The sequence below is a fragment of the Mobula hypostoma genome, chromosome 4 (genome assembly GCF_963921235.1).
Source record: "Mobula hypostoma chromosome 4, sMobHyp1.1, whole genome shotgun sequence".
NCBI lineage: Eukaryota > Metazoa > Chordata > Chondrichthyes > Myliobatiformes > Myliobatidae > Mobula > Mobula hypostoma.
This window is the reverse complement of record NC_086100.1, coordinates 95,808,480-95,823,676: the sequence shown is the minus strand read 5'-3', so window position 1 is coordinate 95,823,676 and position 15,197 is coordinate 95,808,480. Positions and strand designations below refer to the sequence as shown.

The window sequence follows — 15,197 nt, the reverse complement described above, 5'->3', positions numbered from 1 at the left end:
AATGAGCTCCTTCTGGGTCTACGTACTGGCCACCGTCTCTTGGCTGAGGCCCTGCCCTTTGTCGTGTTTGGGGAGCATTGCCCTTCCCATTCTCTCTCTCTCTCTCTCTGGTTGTCCATCAAAATCCGATGACGATGTCCACTCCTTTAACGGTGAGATCTTTGATGACTATACAGTCCTATCCTGGACCCACAAGCTCTATTGCAGGTGGGACATGTATATGTAGTAGTAGTGGTGGCAGCCATGGCTGCATTTCTCCTGGCTCTCTTCTGCTGTCTTCTGGTTGTTCTTTCCATCTCCAGAATACAAACCCAGTCCCTACACAGCTGTCACCAAGTGGTACGGTCAGCAGCAACATCCTCCAGGTCCTCAGGTCTGATCTTGCACTTCCTTAAAGCATTCTTCATCTGATCCTTATAGCGCTTCTTCGGCCCTCCAGCTGAGCATCGACCATGATGTAGCTGGCTGTATAATACTCTGCGGGGTAGCCAACATGGGGGCATCCTTATCACGTGCCCCAGCCACTGCAGCTGACGCTGGGTGATCATGGCCTCAATACTTTTGCAGTTGGTCTTTACAAGTATTTCAGTGTGAGGCACCCTCTCACACCAGGTAATTCCCAGGATGCGCTGGAGGCAGCTTATGTGGAAGCGCTCCAAGGACTTGATGTGACGGCTGTAGGTTACCCAAGCTTCACAGCTATAAAGGAGGGTGGTGACACAGACCGCTTGGTATACGGCGACCTTTGTGGAGGGACGAAGGCTCCTGTTCTGAAAGACTCTACGCCGAAGTCTCCCAATGGCAACTGACGCCTGTTTAATGTGGCTCTGGATGTCATTGTCAATGCCGCTATCCTCAGAGAAAATGCTCCCCAGATATTTGAAAGATGGCACTACTGACAGCTTTTCGTCACCAACAGTGAAGGAAGGTAGAGTGGGTGGGACACTGGTACTCCATTGACAAACCACTTCTGTCTCGGTGGTATTGGCAGTCAGCCCCATCCTGCTGTACGCTCTCACCGCCACAGCAAGGACAGTCTGAAGATCCTCCGGAGTATGGACCACAAGAGCACAGTCGGCTGCATACTGCAGCTCCAGGACCCGCTCTCTGCAGAGTTTGGTGGTTGCGTGGAGTCTCCTGATGTCAAAGAGGTTGCCATCTAATCTGACGTCCACTGCCATACTGCTGCACTCTTCAATCTCGTTGTGGAGAAGCTTGGTAACACACAAGAGGAAGATGTTAAAGAGCACTGGCGCTAGCACACACTCCTGTGTGTACAAGGAAGGGCTTGAACTCTTGTCCTCCTATGGTCACCCGAGCAGTCATCCCATCGTGAAAATGGTGGAGGATGTTAACAGATTTACTGGGATAGCCAAACCTAAGGAGGACATCCCATAAGAGCTCTCTTTGCAGTGTCAAATGCTTTGGAGAGGTCGACAAAGGCCATAAACAGGTCATGATATTGCTTCCAGCACTTTTCCTGAAGCTGCCGGGCTGTAAAGATCATGTCAATCGTCAATCGTGCTCCTGTTCTTCCTAAATCCACTCTACGATTCAGGTAGCATTGACTCGGTGATGTTGCTGATGAGTCTCTGAAGCATCACCTTAGCCAGGACCTTTCCGGCAACAGAAAGGAGTGATATGCCACTACTATTGCCGCAGAATGACTTGTCATCTTTGTTCTTATAAATGACAGCGATGTTTGCATTTTTCCATTGCTGTGGGATGTTCTCATCAGTCCAGGCCTTGGTGATGTACTGGTAGAGGGTGCATATACACATCTACCCTCCGTTCTTCAGTAACTCAGCAGGGGTATTATCAGTGCCAGGGGACTTTTTGTTCTTAAGGGAATGGACAGCTGATAGAACCTACTGGAAGGCTGGTGGTAGACTGAGGTCGTGGATAGGAGGAAGTTCAGGCAGTTCGTCCAGGATGGTGGGGTCTGTGTCAGAGTCCTGATTAAGCAGGGTGTTAAAATGCTCAGCCCACCTCAGCAGAATGGTATTCTGATTCTTCAGAAGTGTTAGACCATCTGCTGTTTTCAGGGGAGTAACGCATCGATTTATTGGGCCGTAGATGGTTTTGACAGCATTGTAAAAATTATGCATGTCATTATTATCGGCAAAGGACTGGATTTCATGTGCCTTTTCAGTCCACCACTCATTTTGTACGGCCCGTATTGCCTTTTGCACTTTCCTCCGAGCTGCCTGCCAGTGCTGTCTGATGCTGGTGGATGACGGGTTATCTGAAGTTGCCTGGTGTGCTTTGTGCATGTCCTTAAGCAAGTTGTGGATGGTGTCTGAGTTATTGTCAAACCAGTCTTGATGGTTCCTGCTCTTATGGCCGATGGATTGGGCTGCTGCCTCACAGAGCGCAGAGCTGATATAGGTCCACTGTTGTTCCATGGTATTTTCTGAGCTCAGACAAGGTTCCAGCTCCCTTAGTTTCTCAGCTAGGATAGGTTAAAACTCAGTTCTTGCTTCTGTGTTTCTCAGGCGGTTGCAATTTAGCTGCTTTTTATTGGGATTTTGCAGCTGCAAGGGGGGATGCACTTTCATATGGAGCTTGGCCACAATCATATGGCCACACAGTGCTCTCTGCTTACAGCTATTGCCGCTGGCTAGTCTTCTTAATAGAGGGTGAAAAGAGGAGCCGAGTGTGTAAATCTCCTCCTGCCAGTACAGAGCCTCTCCACCGCCAAGACTCCTGCAGTGCCTCCTCGGGGCCACACATGGAAACTGGGTATCTTACGGTCCCAGGTTAAACTACAGGGGATCTCGGAGCTGCAGTGGGCCCCAGAGACGTAGCGTGCAGGCTCACCACTGTGTGGATGTGCCCTGGCACCTGTCCACCACTGTCCCAGCTATGGGCAAACAGCCCCACTGTCTTCTGGCGAGTCTGCTGAGACAAGGCTAAGGGAGCACACCCTGACAGAAAAGCAATGTGCTGGCACTGCACAATAGGCGGGCCTTAACAGACCAAGGACCCAGCAGCCTCCTGCAGCCAAGATGTGGGACCGGTTGTCCTGGGATCACCCTTGCCACCGGGATTTACCTCATCATGGTGAAGATAGTGCTACTACTGGGGATGGTGCACCCCCTGTGGCACTTTAAAACCTTCCTTGCGCAGTTCTCCTCTTCTGACCACGGTGAACAATACGTGGACCTTCCCATTACAGAGCTAAGCAATTCCCTGATGCACAGCAAGAACTCCCACCCTTTACAGGCCTGTATATTTGCTTCCCAACTGTTACAGGGCCAAGCGTTCCTCCTGTTCTGTGCCATCTAGAAAACACACTGCACCTACTCATGCAGGCTACTCTGACAGTGCCTCCCAAAGGAATGATTCCTGCCCCCAAAGAGGGCAAGTGTAGAAGGGACACGGAGACATCACCATCTGCAAGTTGCGCTTCACGTCACACATCATCATGACTTGGAAATGTATCCCATTTCTGTCATCACTGCATCTATTCTGGTACTCTCTCCTCTACAGCATTGTGCGAGCGCCTTCACCAGTGGGATGCAGCAGTTCAAGAAAACAGCTTACCCTCACCTTCTCAAGAGTACTTCGAGATGGGCAATTAAATGCCCATCATACTGATGGTACCCAGATCACTGTGAAATAAATACATTTTGGAAATAACAATTTAAGAGAGTGTGAGGGGGAAAAAAAAGTCCAGCTTACTCATTTGATCTGATCATTTCTTTTCAACATTAGCTGGAATTGATCATTAAATAACAGTGACCCTTGCAGAATCATAACAAGTTTACATAGTGTCATTGTAGTTTTATGAAGGGAAATTATTGTTTGTTTAGTTTATTCGATGTAACTAGCTGAGTAAGTAAGGGGGAAGCAAGTTGTATGGCATCTCTGGGCTTTCAAACACCATTTGATAAATTACCATGTAAGATGATGTAAGAATTCAGAGTGAAGGGTTGAGCATAAGGTTCAGTGTGAGTAATGAAAGCAGGGCTGGCCAGTTCCAGTTCGGTGGATCAGTCCTATGATCTTGGGAATTCTGACTACCTTAGATGAAAAGGTAGAGCTTCACTGATGATACAAAGTGGTGAAGCAGCAGCTAAGGATCTATAAAGGCAGGCAAGCAAGCGGCTAAGGGAGTGCGCTCAAGTGTGAAGTTACCTACGGTGATTGTGAGACAAGGGGCAGAATATTTCTTTAAATGGGAGAGACCTCAAAATTATAGAGTCAGTGTGGACTCGCTGGGTGGGAGAGTCTGTTCCTTTGCTGTGTGCCTCTGCATCCAGCACCTGTCAGGTTTGATAAGTCTAACCAGCTGCCTGAAAACCCAAGGTGATACCACCTAATAACCCCACATCTGTCAAAACTCAGGAAATGCCATTGTTTAAATGTCGGAAACTGTGATAAACCTGTGAATGTGTTCTTCCTGAACTGATCAGTCATTCCCTTATCACAGTGCCCTGCCGTAAGCCAGTACTCAGCTCCTGCATTTTCCATTGGCAGGGTTTGATCCACATGTCTCCTGACCAGCGGCGCCAGGCCACACAGACTAACCCTCCAGATGAAGTGGAGGCCAAGCTCTACACGCTCGAGGAGTTCTCCTACCACTACTTCAGGTTCACCTCGCTTCTTGACTCTCCAAGAAGAGTTTTTCTGAATAGCTCACTGCGAGTTAAGTGGAGAGGGAGGTCGTGTTCCGGAAGCAGTGGGTCTGTAGAAGGACTTAGACATTAGGAGAAAGGGCAAAGAAATGGCAGATGGAATATAGTGTAGAGAAGTGTACTTTGGTAGAAGGAATAAAGGCATAGACTATTTTCTAAACGGGGAGAAAATTCAAAAATCAGAGATGCAAAGGGACTTGGGAATTCTTGTGCAGGATTCCCTAAAGATTAGCTTGCAGGTTGAGTTGGTGGTAGGGAAGGCAAATGCAATTTTGGCCGTCATTTCAAGAGGATTTGAATATAAAAGTAAGGATGTAATGCTGACTTTATAAGTACTTTTTCAGACCAGACTTGGAGTATTGTGAGCAATTTTGGGTCCCTTATTTAAGAAAAGAAGAGGAGCACCTATCCTAAGAAAGGATGTGCTGGCATTGGAGAGGGCCCAGAGGAGGTTCACAAGGATTGTTCCAGTATGAAAGCGGTAACGTATGAGGAGTGTTTGATAGCTCTGGGCTTGTACTCACTAGAGTTTAGAAGAATGCCGGCTATCTCACTGAAACCTATTGAATGTTGAAAGGCTTAGACAGGATGTGAAGAGGATATATCCTATAGTGGGTAAGTGTAGGACCAGAGGGCACAGCCTCAGAATAGAGGGACATCCATTTAGAACAGAGATAAGGAATTTCTTGAGCTAGAGGGTGGTGAATCTGTGAAATTCATTGCCACAGACTACAGGAGGCCTGTCATTGGGTATATTTAAAGCAGACGGTGATAGGTTCTTGATTAGTAAGTGTGTCAAAGGCTATGGAGAGAAGGCATGAGAATGAGTGGAGAGGGATAATAAATCAGCCATGATGAAATGGCAGAGCAGACTCAAGGGACTGAATGGCCTAATTCTGCTCCTATGTCTAATGAACTTATAATATGACTTGCCAAGCACAAAGCCATGTTGACTACCTCTTATCAGGCCCCGTTTATCCAAGTACTTGTATATCTTCTCTCTTTCTCTTTCTGTCTCTCTCTTTCTCTCTCTCTGTCTCTCTCTCTTCTCTCTCTCTTTTCTCTCTCTCTTTCTCTCCCTCTCTTTCTCTCTCTTTCTCTCTCTCTTTCTCTCCCTCTTTCTCTCTCTCTCTTTCTCTCTCTCTCTTTTCTCTCTCTTTTCTCTCTCTCTTTTCTCTCTCTCTTTTCTCTCTCTTTCTCTCCCTCTCTTTCTCTCCCTCTCTTTCTCTCCCTCTCTTTCTCTCCCTCTCTTTCTCTTCCTCTCTTTCTCTCCCTCTCTTTCTCTCCCTTTTTCTCTCTCCCTCTTTCTCTCTCTCTCTTTCTCTCTCTCTCTTTCTCTCTCTCTTTTCTCTCTCTTTCTCTCCCTCTCTTTCTCTCTCTCTTTCTTTCCCTCTCTTTCTCTCTCCCTCTCTCTCTCTCTCTCTCTCTTTCTCTCCCTCTCTTTCTCTCTCTCTTTCTCTCGCTCTCTCTCTCTCTCTTTCCCTCGCCTAGCATTGTGAGAGAGCCAGTACAGAGCACCGTATGACAGGTTTCCTTCTCAGTGGAACAGAAGGCCCAGAGTTGATGCTTCTTGTGAATTAGATCTGTTGTGTTGAGTGTGACTGAGTTGTAGATGGTATTAATCAGACTCTTTTGCTCCTTCAGGTCCCCAGGTAAAGAGTCGATGAGCCGAGCGGTGTTTGCAAAGGCTCGTGTGAAGGACCGGATCTGGGCCTGTTCCAAGGAGCCACTGAGATTGCCTTTGCTGAAGAAAGTCTGTGCCAATCCAGAGATGGTGCAAGTGGCATGCCAAAGCTTCACCGATATCCTTTCGGTCAGAGCAAGCGTCTTCAAAATCCACCTCAACCCCATATCTTAGAGTTTTCTGACCAAGAGAGCTGCTAGCAAAACCATATATATAAGGTTAAAGTTCAGCTTGCACAAATATCCAGAACTCACTGTAATCACAGTAAATCTCCAACCCCCACTGCAGTCTGTCAAATCTCCAATCCCCACTGTCATCACAGTCGGATATCTGGTCCCCTCTGTCATCGCAGTCGCATATCCGGTCCCCACTGTAATCACAGCCGGATATGAGGAAGGGTTAATTAGCAATCTTGTCATGCGAGGCCCCTTGGGTAAGAGTGACCATAATATGGTGGAATTCTTCATTAAGATGGAGAGTGATATAGTTAATTCAGTAACAAAGGTTCTGAACTTAAAGAAGGATAGCTTTGAAGGTATGAGACATGAATTAGCTAAGATAGACTGGCAAATGACAAAAGGGTTGACGGTGGATTTGCAATGGCAAGCATTTAAAGATCGCATGGATGAACTGCAACAATTGTTCATCCCAGTTTGGCAAAAGAGTAAACCAGGGAAGGTAGTGCACCCATGGCTGACAAAGGAAATTAGAGATAATATCAATTCCAAAGAAGAAACATACAAATTAGCCAGAAAAAGCAGCACACCTGAGGACTGGGAGAAATTCAGAGTTCAGCAGAGGAGGACAAAGGGCTTAATTAGGAAGATTATGAGAGAAAGCTGGCAGGGAACATAAAACTGACTGTAAAAGCTTTTATAGATATGTGAAAAGAAAAAGATTGGTTAAGACAAATGTAGGTCCCTTACAGTCAGAAACAGGTGAATTGATCATGGGGAACAAGGACATGGCAGACCAATTGAATAACTACTTTGGTTCTGTCTTCACTAAGGAGGACATAAATAATCTTCCAGAAGTAGTAGGGGACTGAGGATCTAGTGAGATGGAGGAACTGAGGGAAATACGTGTTAGTAAGGAAGTGGTGTTAGGTAAATTGAAGGAATTAAAGGCAGATAAATCCCCAGGGTCAGATGGTCTGTATCCCAGAGTGCTTTAGGAAGTGGCCCAAGAAATAGTGGATGCATTAGTGATAATTTTTCAAAACTCTTTAGATTCTGGACTAGCTCCTGAGGATTGGAGGGTGGCTAATGTAACCCCACTTTTTAAAAAAGGAGGGAGAGAGAAACCAGGGAATTATACACTGGTAAGCCTGACATCGGTGGTGGGGAAAATGCTAGAGTCAGTTATCAAAGATGTGAAACAGCACATTTGGAAAGCAGTGAAATTATCGGACAAAGTCAGCATGGATTTGTGAGAGGAAAATCATGTCTGACGAATCTCATAGAATTTTCTGAGGATGTAACTAGTAGAGTGGATAGGGGAGAACCAGTGGATGTGGTATATTTGGATTTTCAAAAGGCTTTTAACAAGGTCCCGCACAGGAGATTAGTGTGCAAACTTAAAGTACATGGTATTGGGGGTATGGTATTGATGTGGATAGGGGTTGGCAGACAGGAAGCAAAGAGTGGAAATAAATGGGACCTTTTCAGAATGGCAGGCAGTGACAAGTGGGGTATCGCAAGGCGCAGTGCTGGGACCCTGGTTGTTTACAATATATATTAATGACTTAGACGAGGGAATTAAATGCAGCATCTCCAAGTTTGCTGATGACACGAAGCTGGGTGGCAGTGTTAGCAGTGAGGAGGATGCTAAGAGGATGCAGGGTGACTTGGATAGGTTGGGTGAGTAGGCAAACTCATGGCAGATGCAATTTAATGTGGATAAATGTGAAGTTATCCACTTTGGTGGCAAAAATAGGAAAACAGATTATTATCTGAATGGTGGCCGATTAGGAAAAGGGGAGGTGCAATGAGACCTGGGTGTCATTATACACCAGTCATTGAAAGTGGGCATGCAGGTACAGCAGGCGGTGAAAAAGGCGAACGGTATGCTGGCATTTATAGCGAGAGGATTCGAGTACAGGAGCAGGAAGGTACTACTGCAGTTGTACAAGGCCTTGGTGAGACCACACCTGGAGTATTGTGTGCAGTTTTGGTCCCCTAATCTGAGGAAAGACATTCTTGCCATAGAGGGAGTACAAAGAAGGTTCACCAGATTGATTCCTAGGATGGCAGGACTTTCATATGATGAAAGATTGGATTGGCTAGGCTTATACTCGCTGGAATTTAGAAGATTGAGGGGGGATCTGATTGAAACATATAAAATTCTAAAGGGATTGGACAGGCTAGATGCAGGAAGATTATTCCCAATGTTGGGGAAGTCCAGAACGAGGGGTCACAGTTTGAGGATAAAGGGGAAGCCTTTTAGGACCGAGATGAGGAAAAACTTCTTCACACAGAGAGTGGTGAATCTGTGGAATTCTCTGCCACCGGAAACAGTTGAGGCCAGTTCATTGGCTATATTTAAGAGGGAGTTAGATATGGCCCTTGTGGCTAAAGGGATCGGGAGTATGGAGAGAAGGCAGGTGCAGGGTTCTAAGTTGGATGATCAACCATGATCGTACTGAATGGCGGTGCAGGCTCGAAGGGCCGAATGGCCTACTCCTGCACCTATTTTCTATGTTTCTATGTTTCTATATCCGGTCCCCACTGTAATCACAGCCGGATATCCAGTCCCCATTGTAATCAGATATCCAGTTCCCACTGTACTCATTGGAGAGACTTCAGTGCACATTATGAATACAACTGAGTCTACACCCTTGGCTTATGCCGCACCCTAACACCAGCCCAATGGACTGCCTACTGTATATCAGTTCCTTGCTTCATGTTTGCAGGCCATGAGTGTTATCATTCTCTCTTGTTGGCATCCCCTGATCTTAGGACGTCAGCTCCTGCTCCAGCCGAGGTTCTCACCTCCCTACCCACCCACTAAGAGACTTTTGCCACTGTGCCCATTTTGGAGGGCAGAGCCAGGAGTTTCCCGAGGTTGGGATGTGCCAAGGGTGACATCAGCACTGGTTCCCCTGCCAGCAATGGATAACTATAACTCCAACTGTGAACCATGTCACAGTTGTTGTTAGCACCTAATCTGCCTGTTTTGTCACCCGACAACCCTCACCAAAACTGATTGAGCTGATCTGTCTGGGAATTAGAGGAAAATCCCAGATCCAGAGCGAAGCTGATGGTTCCAGTGTCCATAGAGATTTAGACTGCTGTTTGGGTTAGCTGGTAGAGCAAATAGAGTTAAGGTCAATACTGGCCATGATTTATTTAATCGCTGAATATCCAATGGTTGGAATATGAGGAGAAACACCATCATCTATTGAAGAATCCCAGTATGTGGGCACTGAGCTGGGGGCAAGTGCAAGTCCGCCAGCAGCCTACAGCCCCAACATGAGCTCAACTCAGGCAGTCAGTCTGGTGACTTTCTTCTCAAGTCCAAAACACTGACTTTGTACCTACCTGCCTGTTACTCGATCCCCCTCTCTGTTGTTTCCTTAATCATCGCTGTACCTATAATGAAGTATATGGGTGATTATCCAGGTAAGCTGTCCAAGGCTGGCACTCAGCTTACTGACCAGATATTTTCTGGAGCACTGCGGGAGGAGGCACTACAGGACGAAGTCTACTGTCAGATCTTGAAGCAGTTAACTGGCAACCAGAACAGGTAACCACTGAACTCAGACCTTGACTTCCAAATCCTCACTTTCTCAGAGCTCAGAGACTCATAGAGTCAAAGTTGAGTTTATTGTGACATGCACGAGTACAGGTCTGCACAGGTGCAATGCAAGGCCTATATTACCTATATGCTAGAGAGGGATAGACTGGAAACAGGCCCTTTGGCCCATCAAGTCTGTGCAGTCAGTAGATGTGGGGATCTGGAGCCAAAAACAAATGTTAAAATTCATTTTAGTCCTGATGAAGAGGTTCAGCCCAAATTATAGATATTATATATATGCCTCCAAACATGCTGTCTGACCCACTGAGGTACCCTTGCAATTTGAGGTTCTTATTGTTCGCATTGATTTCAACATCCACTGTTCCTCAATGAGCAGAATGTGCTCAGAGTCTAGTGTTTCCCATTGATCACACCATGTCCAACATCCAGTGTTCTTTGCTGCCCACACTGTGTCCAACATCCAGTTTTCTTTGCTGCCCACACTGTGTCCAACATCCAGTGTTTTTCTCTGCCCACACTGTGTCCAACATCCAGTGTTCTTTGCTGCCCACACTGTGTCCAACATCCAGTGTTCTTTGCTGCCCACACTGTGTCCAACATCCAGGGTACTTTGCTGCCCACACCGTGTCCAACATCCAGTGTTCTTTGCTGCCCACACTGTGTCCAACATCCAGTGTTCTTTGCTGCCCACACTGTGTCCAACATCCAGTGTTCTTTGCTGCCCATACTGTCCAACATCCAGTGTACTTTGCTGCCCACACTGTCCAACATCCAGTGTACTTTGCTGCCCATACTGTCCAACATCCAGTGTACTTTGCTGCCCATACTGTGTCCAACATCCATTGTTCTTTGCTGCCCACACTGTGCCCAAGATCCAGTGTTCTTTGCTGCCCATACTGTGTCCAACATCCAGGGTACTTTGCTGCCCATACTGTGTCCAACATCCAGTGTTCTTTGCTGCCCACACTGTGTCCAACATCCAGTGTTCTTTGCTGCCCACACTGTGTCCAACATCCAGTGTTCTTTACTGCCCACACTGTGTCCAACATCCAGTGTTCTTTGCTGTGTCCAACATCCAGTGTTCTTTGCTGCCCACACTGTGCCCGATATCCAGTGATCTTTATTGACAACACTAACAGTCTGTGTTTGTTATTGATCACACTGTGCCCAACATCCAGTGTTCTTTGCTGCCCACACTGTGTCCAACATCCAGTGTTCTTTGCCATTCACGCTGTGTCCAACATCTAGTGTTCTTTGTCATTCACGCTGTGTCCAACATTCAGTGTTCTTTGCTGCCCACACTGTGTCCAACATCCAGTGTTCTTTGCCATTCACGCTGTGTCCAACATCCAGTGTTCCTTGCTGCCCACACTGTGCCCAACATGTAGTGTTCTTTATTGATAACACTAACAGTCTGCGTTTGTTATTGATCACACTGTGCCCAACATCCAGTGTCACTAATTGATCAAACTGTGTCGATGTCCAGGGTCACAGTTTATTCATACTATATCTACCATCTAGTTAAGCTCCTTTGACTATGCAATGTGTTGCTACCATTGTGAATTCTGTGTAATGTTGTACATTCTGGCCTGCTGTGCAGGTCTAACAGGTCAGACTGAATGAGTAAATGGAAAAGAAAGAGAGGGCTGATAGACACAAATGGCCAGTCTGGATAGAAACAGTGAGAACAAGCGAGCAGGAGGTAGGGATAGAGCTCCTCCTGACCCCCACCCAAGGCAAGCTCCAAGGAACACTGTCCCTTCAAAGCACAGAGGCTTTCCATATCTGGTCTTTGTGGCTCTATTCAACCCCTCCCTACAGGGGGTTCCAGAGAAATGTCTGCTCCTTCTCCTGGGCAGCTAGCAACGTGGGGGTGGAAAATCAAATTGTTTCCAGCCTGGGACCACAATGTGAAGGAAAGTCCTCCTATTGTTGTAAGAGGCCAGGTGGTGGGCAGGTACTTGATAGCCTCCCATGTTGTTGTAATTCCCAGGTACAGCATGGACAGTGGTTGGCAGCTGCTCTGGCTCTGCACTGGGCTCTTCCCTCCCAGCAGCACGCTCTTCCCTCACGTCAGGAAGTTCCTTGAGAATCGGCCAAAGGAGCGACTGTCGGCAGAGTGTATTCAGAGACTAACAAAGACTAAACGGTACAGTAACTCCTCTTTACCCCACTCTGCAAAGGTAGGAAACCCACTTAATATTGTATTGAGGATAAGCTAACCCTATGTTAATAATGACTGTGTTCTGAGGCTGAGCAAATCAGGCAGTGCAGTAACGTCACATAGTCTATGTTCACGTAGTTTGCTCTCTGGTGATTGTAAGAAATTGCGAGCATGGGGTGGATTTCTGATCACACCGACATCTTTGTGTCTGTTTTAAATTGTTGAATACATTTGGCCATTGAAATCAGGAATGTGATCAAACTGGATGTATGTGACCCTGTGTGTGTAAGAGCATGCATGGGAGTCTGTTGTTAATGTATGAGTGAGTGTCTGTGTGAGTGAGTGAGTGTATGTGTGTGTAAGTAAATGGGTCTGAAATTTTTAAATGTGAATGTGTATTAAGGTATCTGTATATCATTGAATGGAAATGTGTATGCATGTATTAATGTGAAATCAGATATTTGTATATTAATCTGTGTGTAGATGAATGTGTAAGGGGTATATGTATGTGTATTAGTACGTGTGTATATATTAGTGTGTGTGTGTGTTAAAGTGTCCAGCAGGGTCTAGCACAAACTCCACTTGTATGGACATCAGGCCACCCCGTGGCACTATCTTCCCCAGTGGTGAAGACTTGCCCTGCTGAGCTGTGCAGAGTGAGTGTCAGCTGTTGTCTCCACCGACAGATATGGAGCTCGGAAGAACCCGCCACATGCGATGGAGGTAGAGGCCATCCAATGCTGGAACACCAAGATCCTGCACACAATCTTCTTCCCCAACGACACCAACCAGGTGAGCATCAGCCCAGGCCCACCGGCAGCTGTGTGGACCCTCAGACACTCCACCCCCCACTCACCCACTTCTCCTCCAACAGGCCTTCGAGGTCCACACCAGCACCAAAGCAAAGGCCCTGTGTGAGACCATCGCCAAAGAGTTGGGGCTGAGCTCTCCAGAAGGACTCAACCTCTTTGTACAAGTAGAAGATAAGGTAAGGGGCATCGCTACCTGACCTCCGTCCTCTCAACAACACACGAACAGTACAAATAATGTTTCTGCACAAAATGGTGACGTACCCATGGGGACTTAATTGTCCACACTCTAACTGTTACCCATGGGGAGACTAATTGTCCACACTCTAACTGTTACCCATGGTGAGACTGATTGTCCACACTCTAACTGTTACCCATGGGGACTTAACTGTCCACACTCTAACTGTTACCCATGGGGACACTAATTGTCCTCACTCTAACTGTTACCCATGGGGACTCTAATTGTCCTCACTATAACCGTTAACCATGGGAAGACTAATTGTCCACACTCTAACTGTTACCCATGGGGACTCTAATTGTCCTCACTTTAACCGTTACCCATGGGGACTCTAATTGTCCTCACTCTAACCGTTACCCATGGGGAGACTAATTGTCCACACTCTAACTGTTACCCATGGGGACTCTAATTGTCCTCACTCTAACTGTTACCCATGGGGAGACTAATTGTCCACACTCTAACTGTTACCCATGGGGACTCTAATTGTCCTCACTCTAACTGTTACCCATGGGGAGACTAATTGTCCACACTCTAACTGTTACCCATGGGGACTCTAATTGTCCACACTCTAACTGTTACCCATGGGGACTCTAATTGTCCACACTCTAACTGTTACCCATGGGGAGTCTAACTATCCACACTCTAACTGTTACCCATGGGGACTCTAATTGTCCACACTCTAACTGTTACCCATGGGGACTCTAATTGTCCTCACTCTAACTGTTACCCATGGGGAGACTAATTGTCCACACTCTAACTGTTACCCATGGGGACTCTAATTGTCCTCACTCTAACTGTTACCCATGGGGACTCTAATTGTCCTCACTCTAACTGTTACCCATGGGGAGACTAATTGTCCACACTCTAACTGTTACCCATGGGGACTCTAATTGTCCTCACTCTAACTGTTACCCATGGGGACTCTAATTGTCCTCACTCTAACTGTTACCCATGGGGAGACTAATTGTCCACACTCTAACTGTTACCCATGGGGACTTAATTGTCCACACTCTAACTGTTACCCATGGGGACTCTAATTGTCCACACTCTAACTGTTACCCATGGGGAGACTAATTGTCCTCACTCTAACTGTTACCCATGGGGACTCTAATTGTCCTCACTCTAACTGTTACCCATGGGGACTCTAATTGTCCTCACTCTAACTGTTACCCATGGGGAGACTAATTGTCCACACTCTAACTGTTACCCATGGGGACTCTAATTGTCCTCACTCTAACTGTTACCCATGGGGACTCTAATTGTCCACACTCTAACTGTTACCCATGGGGACTCTAATTGTCCTCACTCTAACTGTTACCCATGGGGACTCTAATTGTCCTCACTCTAACTGTTACCCATGGGGACTCTAATTGTCCACACTCTAACTGTTACCCATGGGGAGACTAATTGTCCACACTCTAACTGTTACCCATGGGGACTCTAATTGTCCTCACTCTAACTGTTACCCATGGGGACACTAATTGTCCACACTCTAACTGTTACCCATGGGGAGACTAATTGTCCACACTCTACACTGTTACCCATGGGGACTCTAATTGTCCACACTCTAACTGTTACCCATGGTGAGATTAATTGCCCATATTCTAACCGTTACCCATGGGGACTCTAATTGCCCTCACTCTAACTGTTACCCATGGGGACTCTAATTGTCCTCACTCTTACTGTTACCCATGGGGACTTAATTGTCCACGCTCTAACTGTTACCCATGGGGACTCTAATTGTCCTCACTCTAACTGTTACCCATGGGGAGACTAATTGTCCACACTCTAACTGTTACCCATGGGGACTCTAATTGTCCTCACTCTAACCGTTACCCATGGGGACTCTAATTGTCCTCACTCTAACTGTTACCCATGGGGACACTAATTGTCCACACTCTAACTG

The 15,197-nt window shown here is 46.6% G+C and overlaps 1 protein-coding gene across 3 annotated transcripts in view; it reads left to right on the top strand.

Annotated features, from left to right (window-relative positions):
- LOC134345477 (unconventional myosin-VIIa-like) overlaps positions 1-15,197 on the top strand; it is a 218,210-nt gene that overhangs the window by 153,498 nt on the left and 49,515 nt on the right. For all 3 annotated transcript variants that reach the window (XM_063046193.1, XM_063046192.1, XM_063046195.1), the window contains exons 36-41: positions 4,483-4,595; positions 6,285-6,442; positions 9,915-10,068; positions 12,074-12,229; positions 12,931-13,036; positions 13,119-13,232. In XM_063046193.1, the coding sequence (XP_062902263.1) occupies positions 4,483-4,595; positions 6,285-6,442; positions 9,915-10,068; positions 12,074-12,229; positions 12,931-13,036; positions 13,119-13,232 (801 nt within the window). The remainder of the gene's footprint in view (positions 1-4,482; positions 4,596-6,284; positions 6,443-9,914; positions 10,069-12,073; positions 12,230-12,930; positions 13,037-13,118; positions 13,233-15,197) is intronic.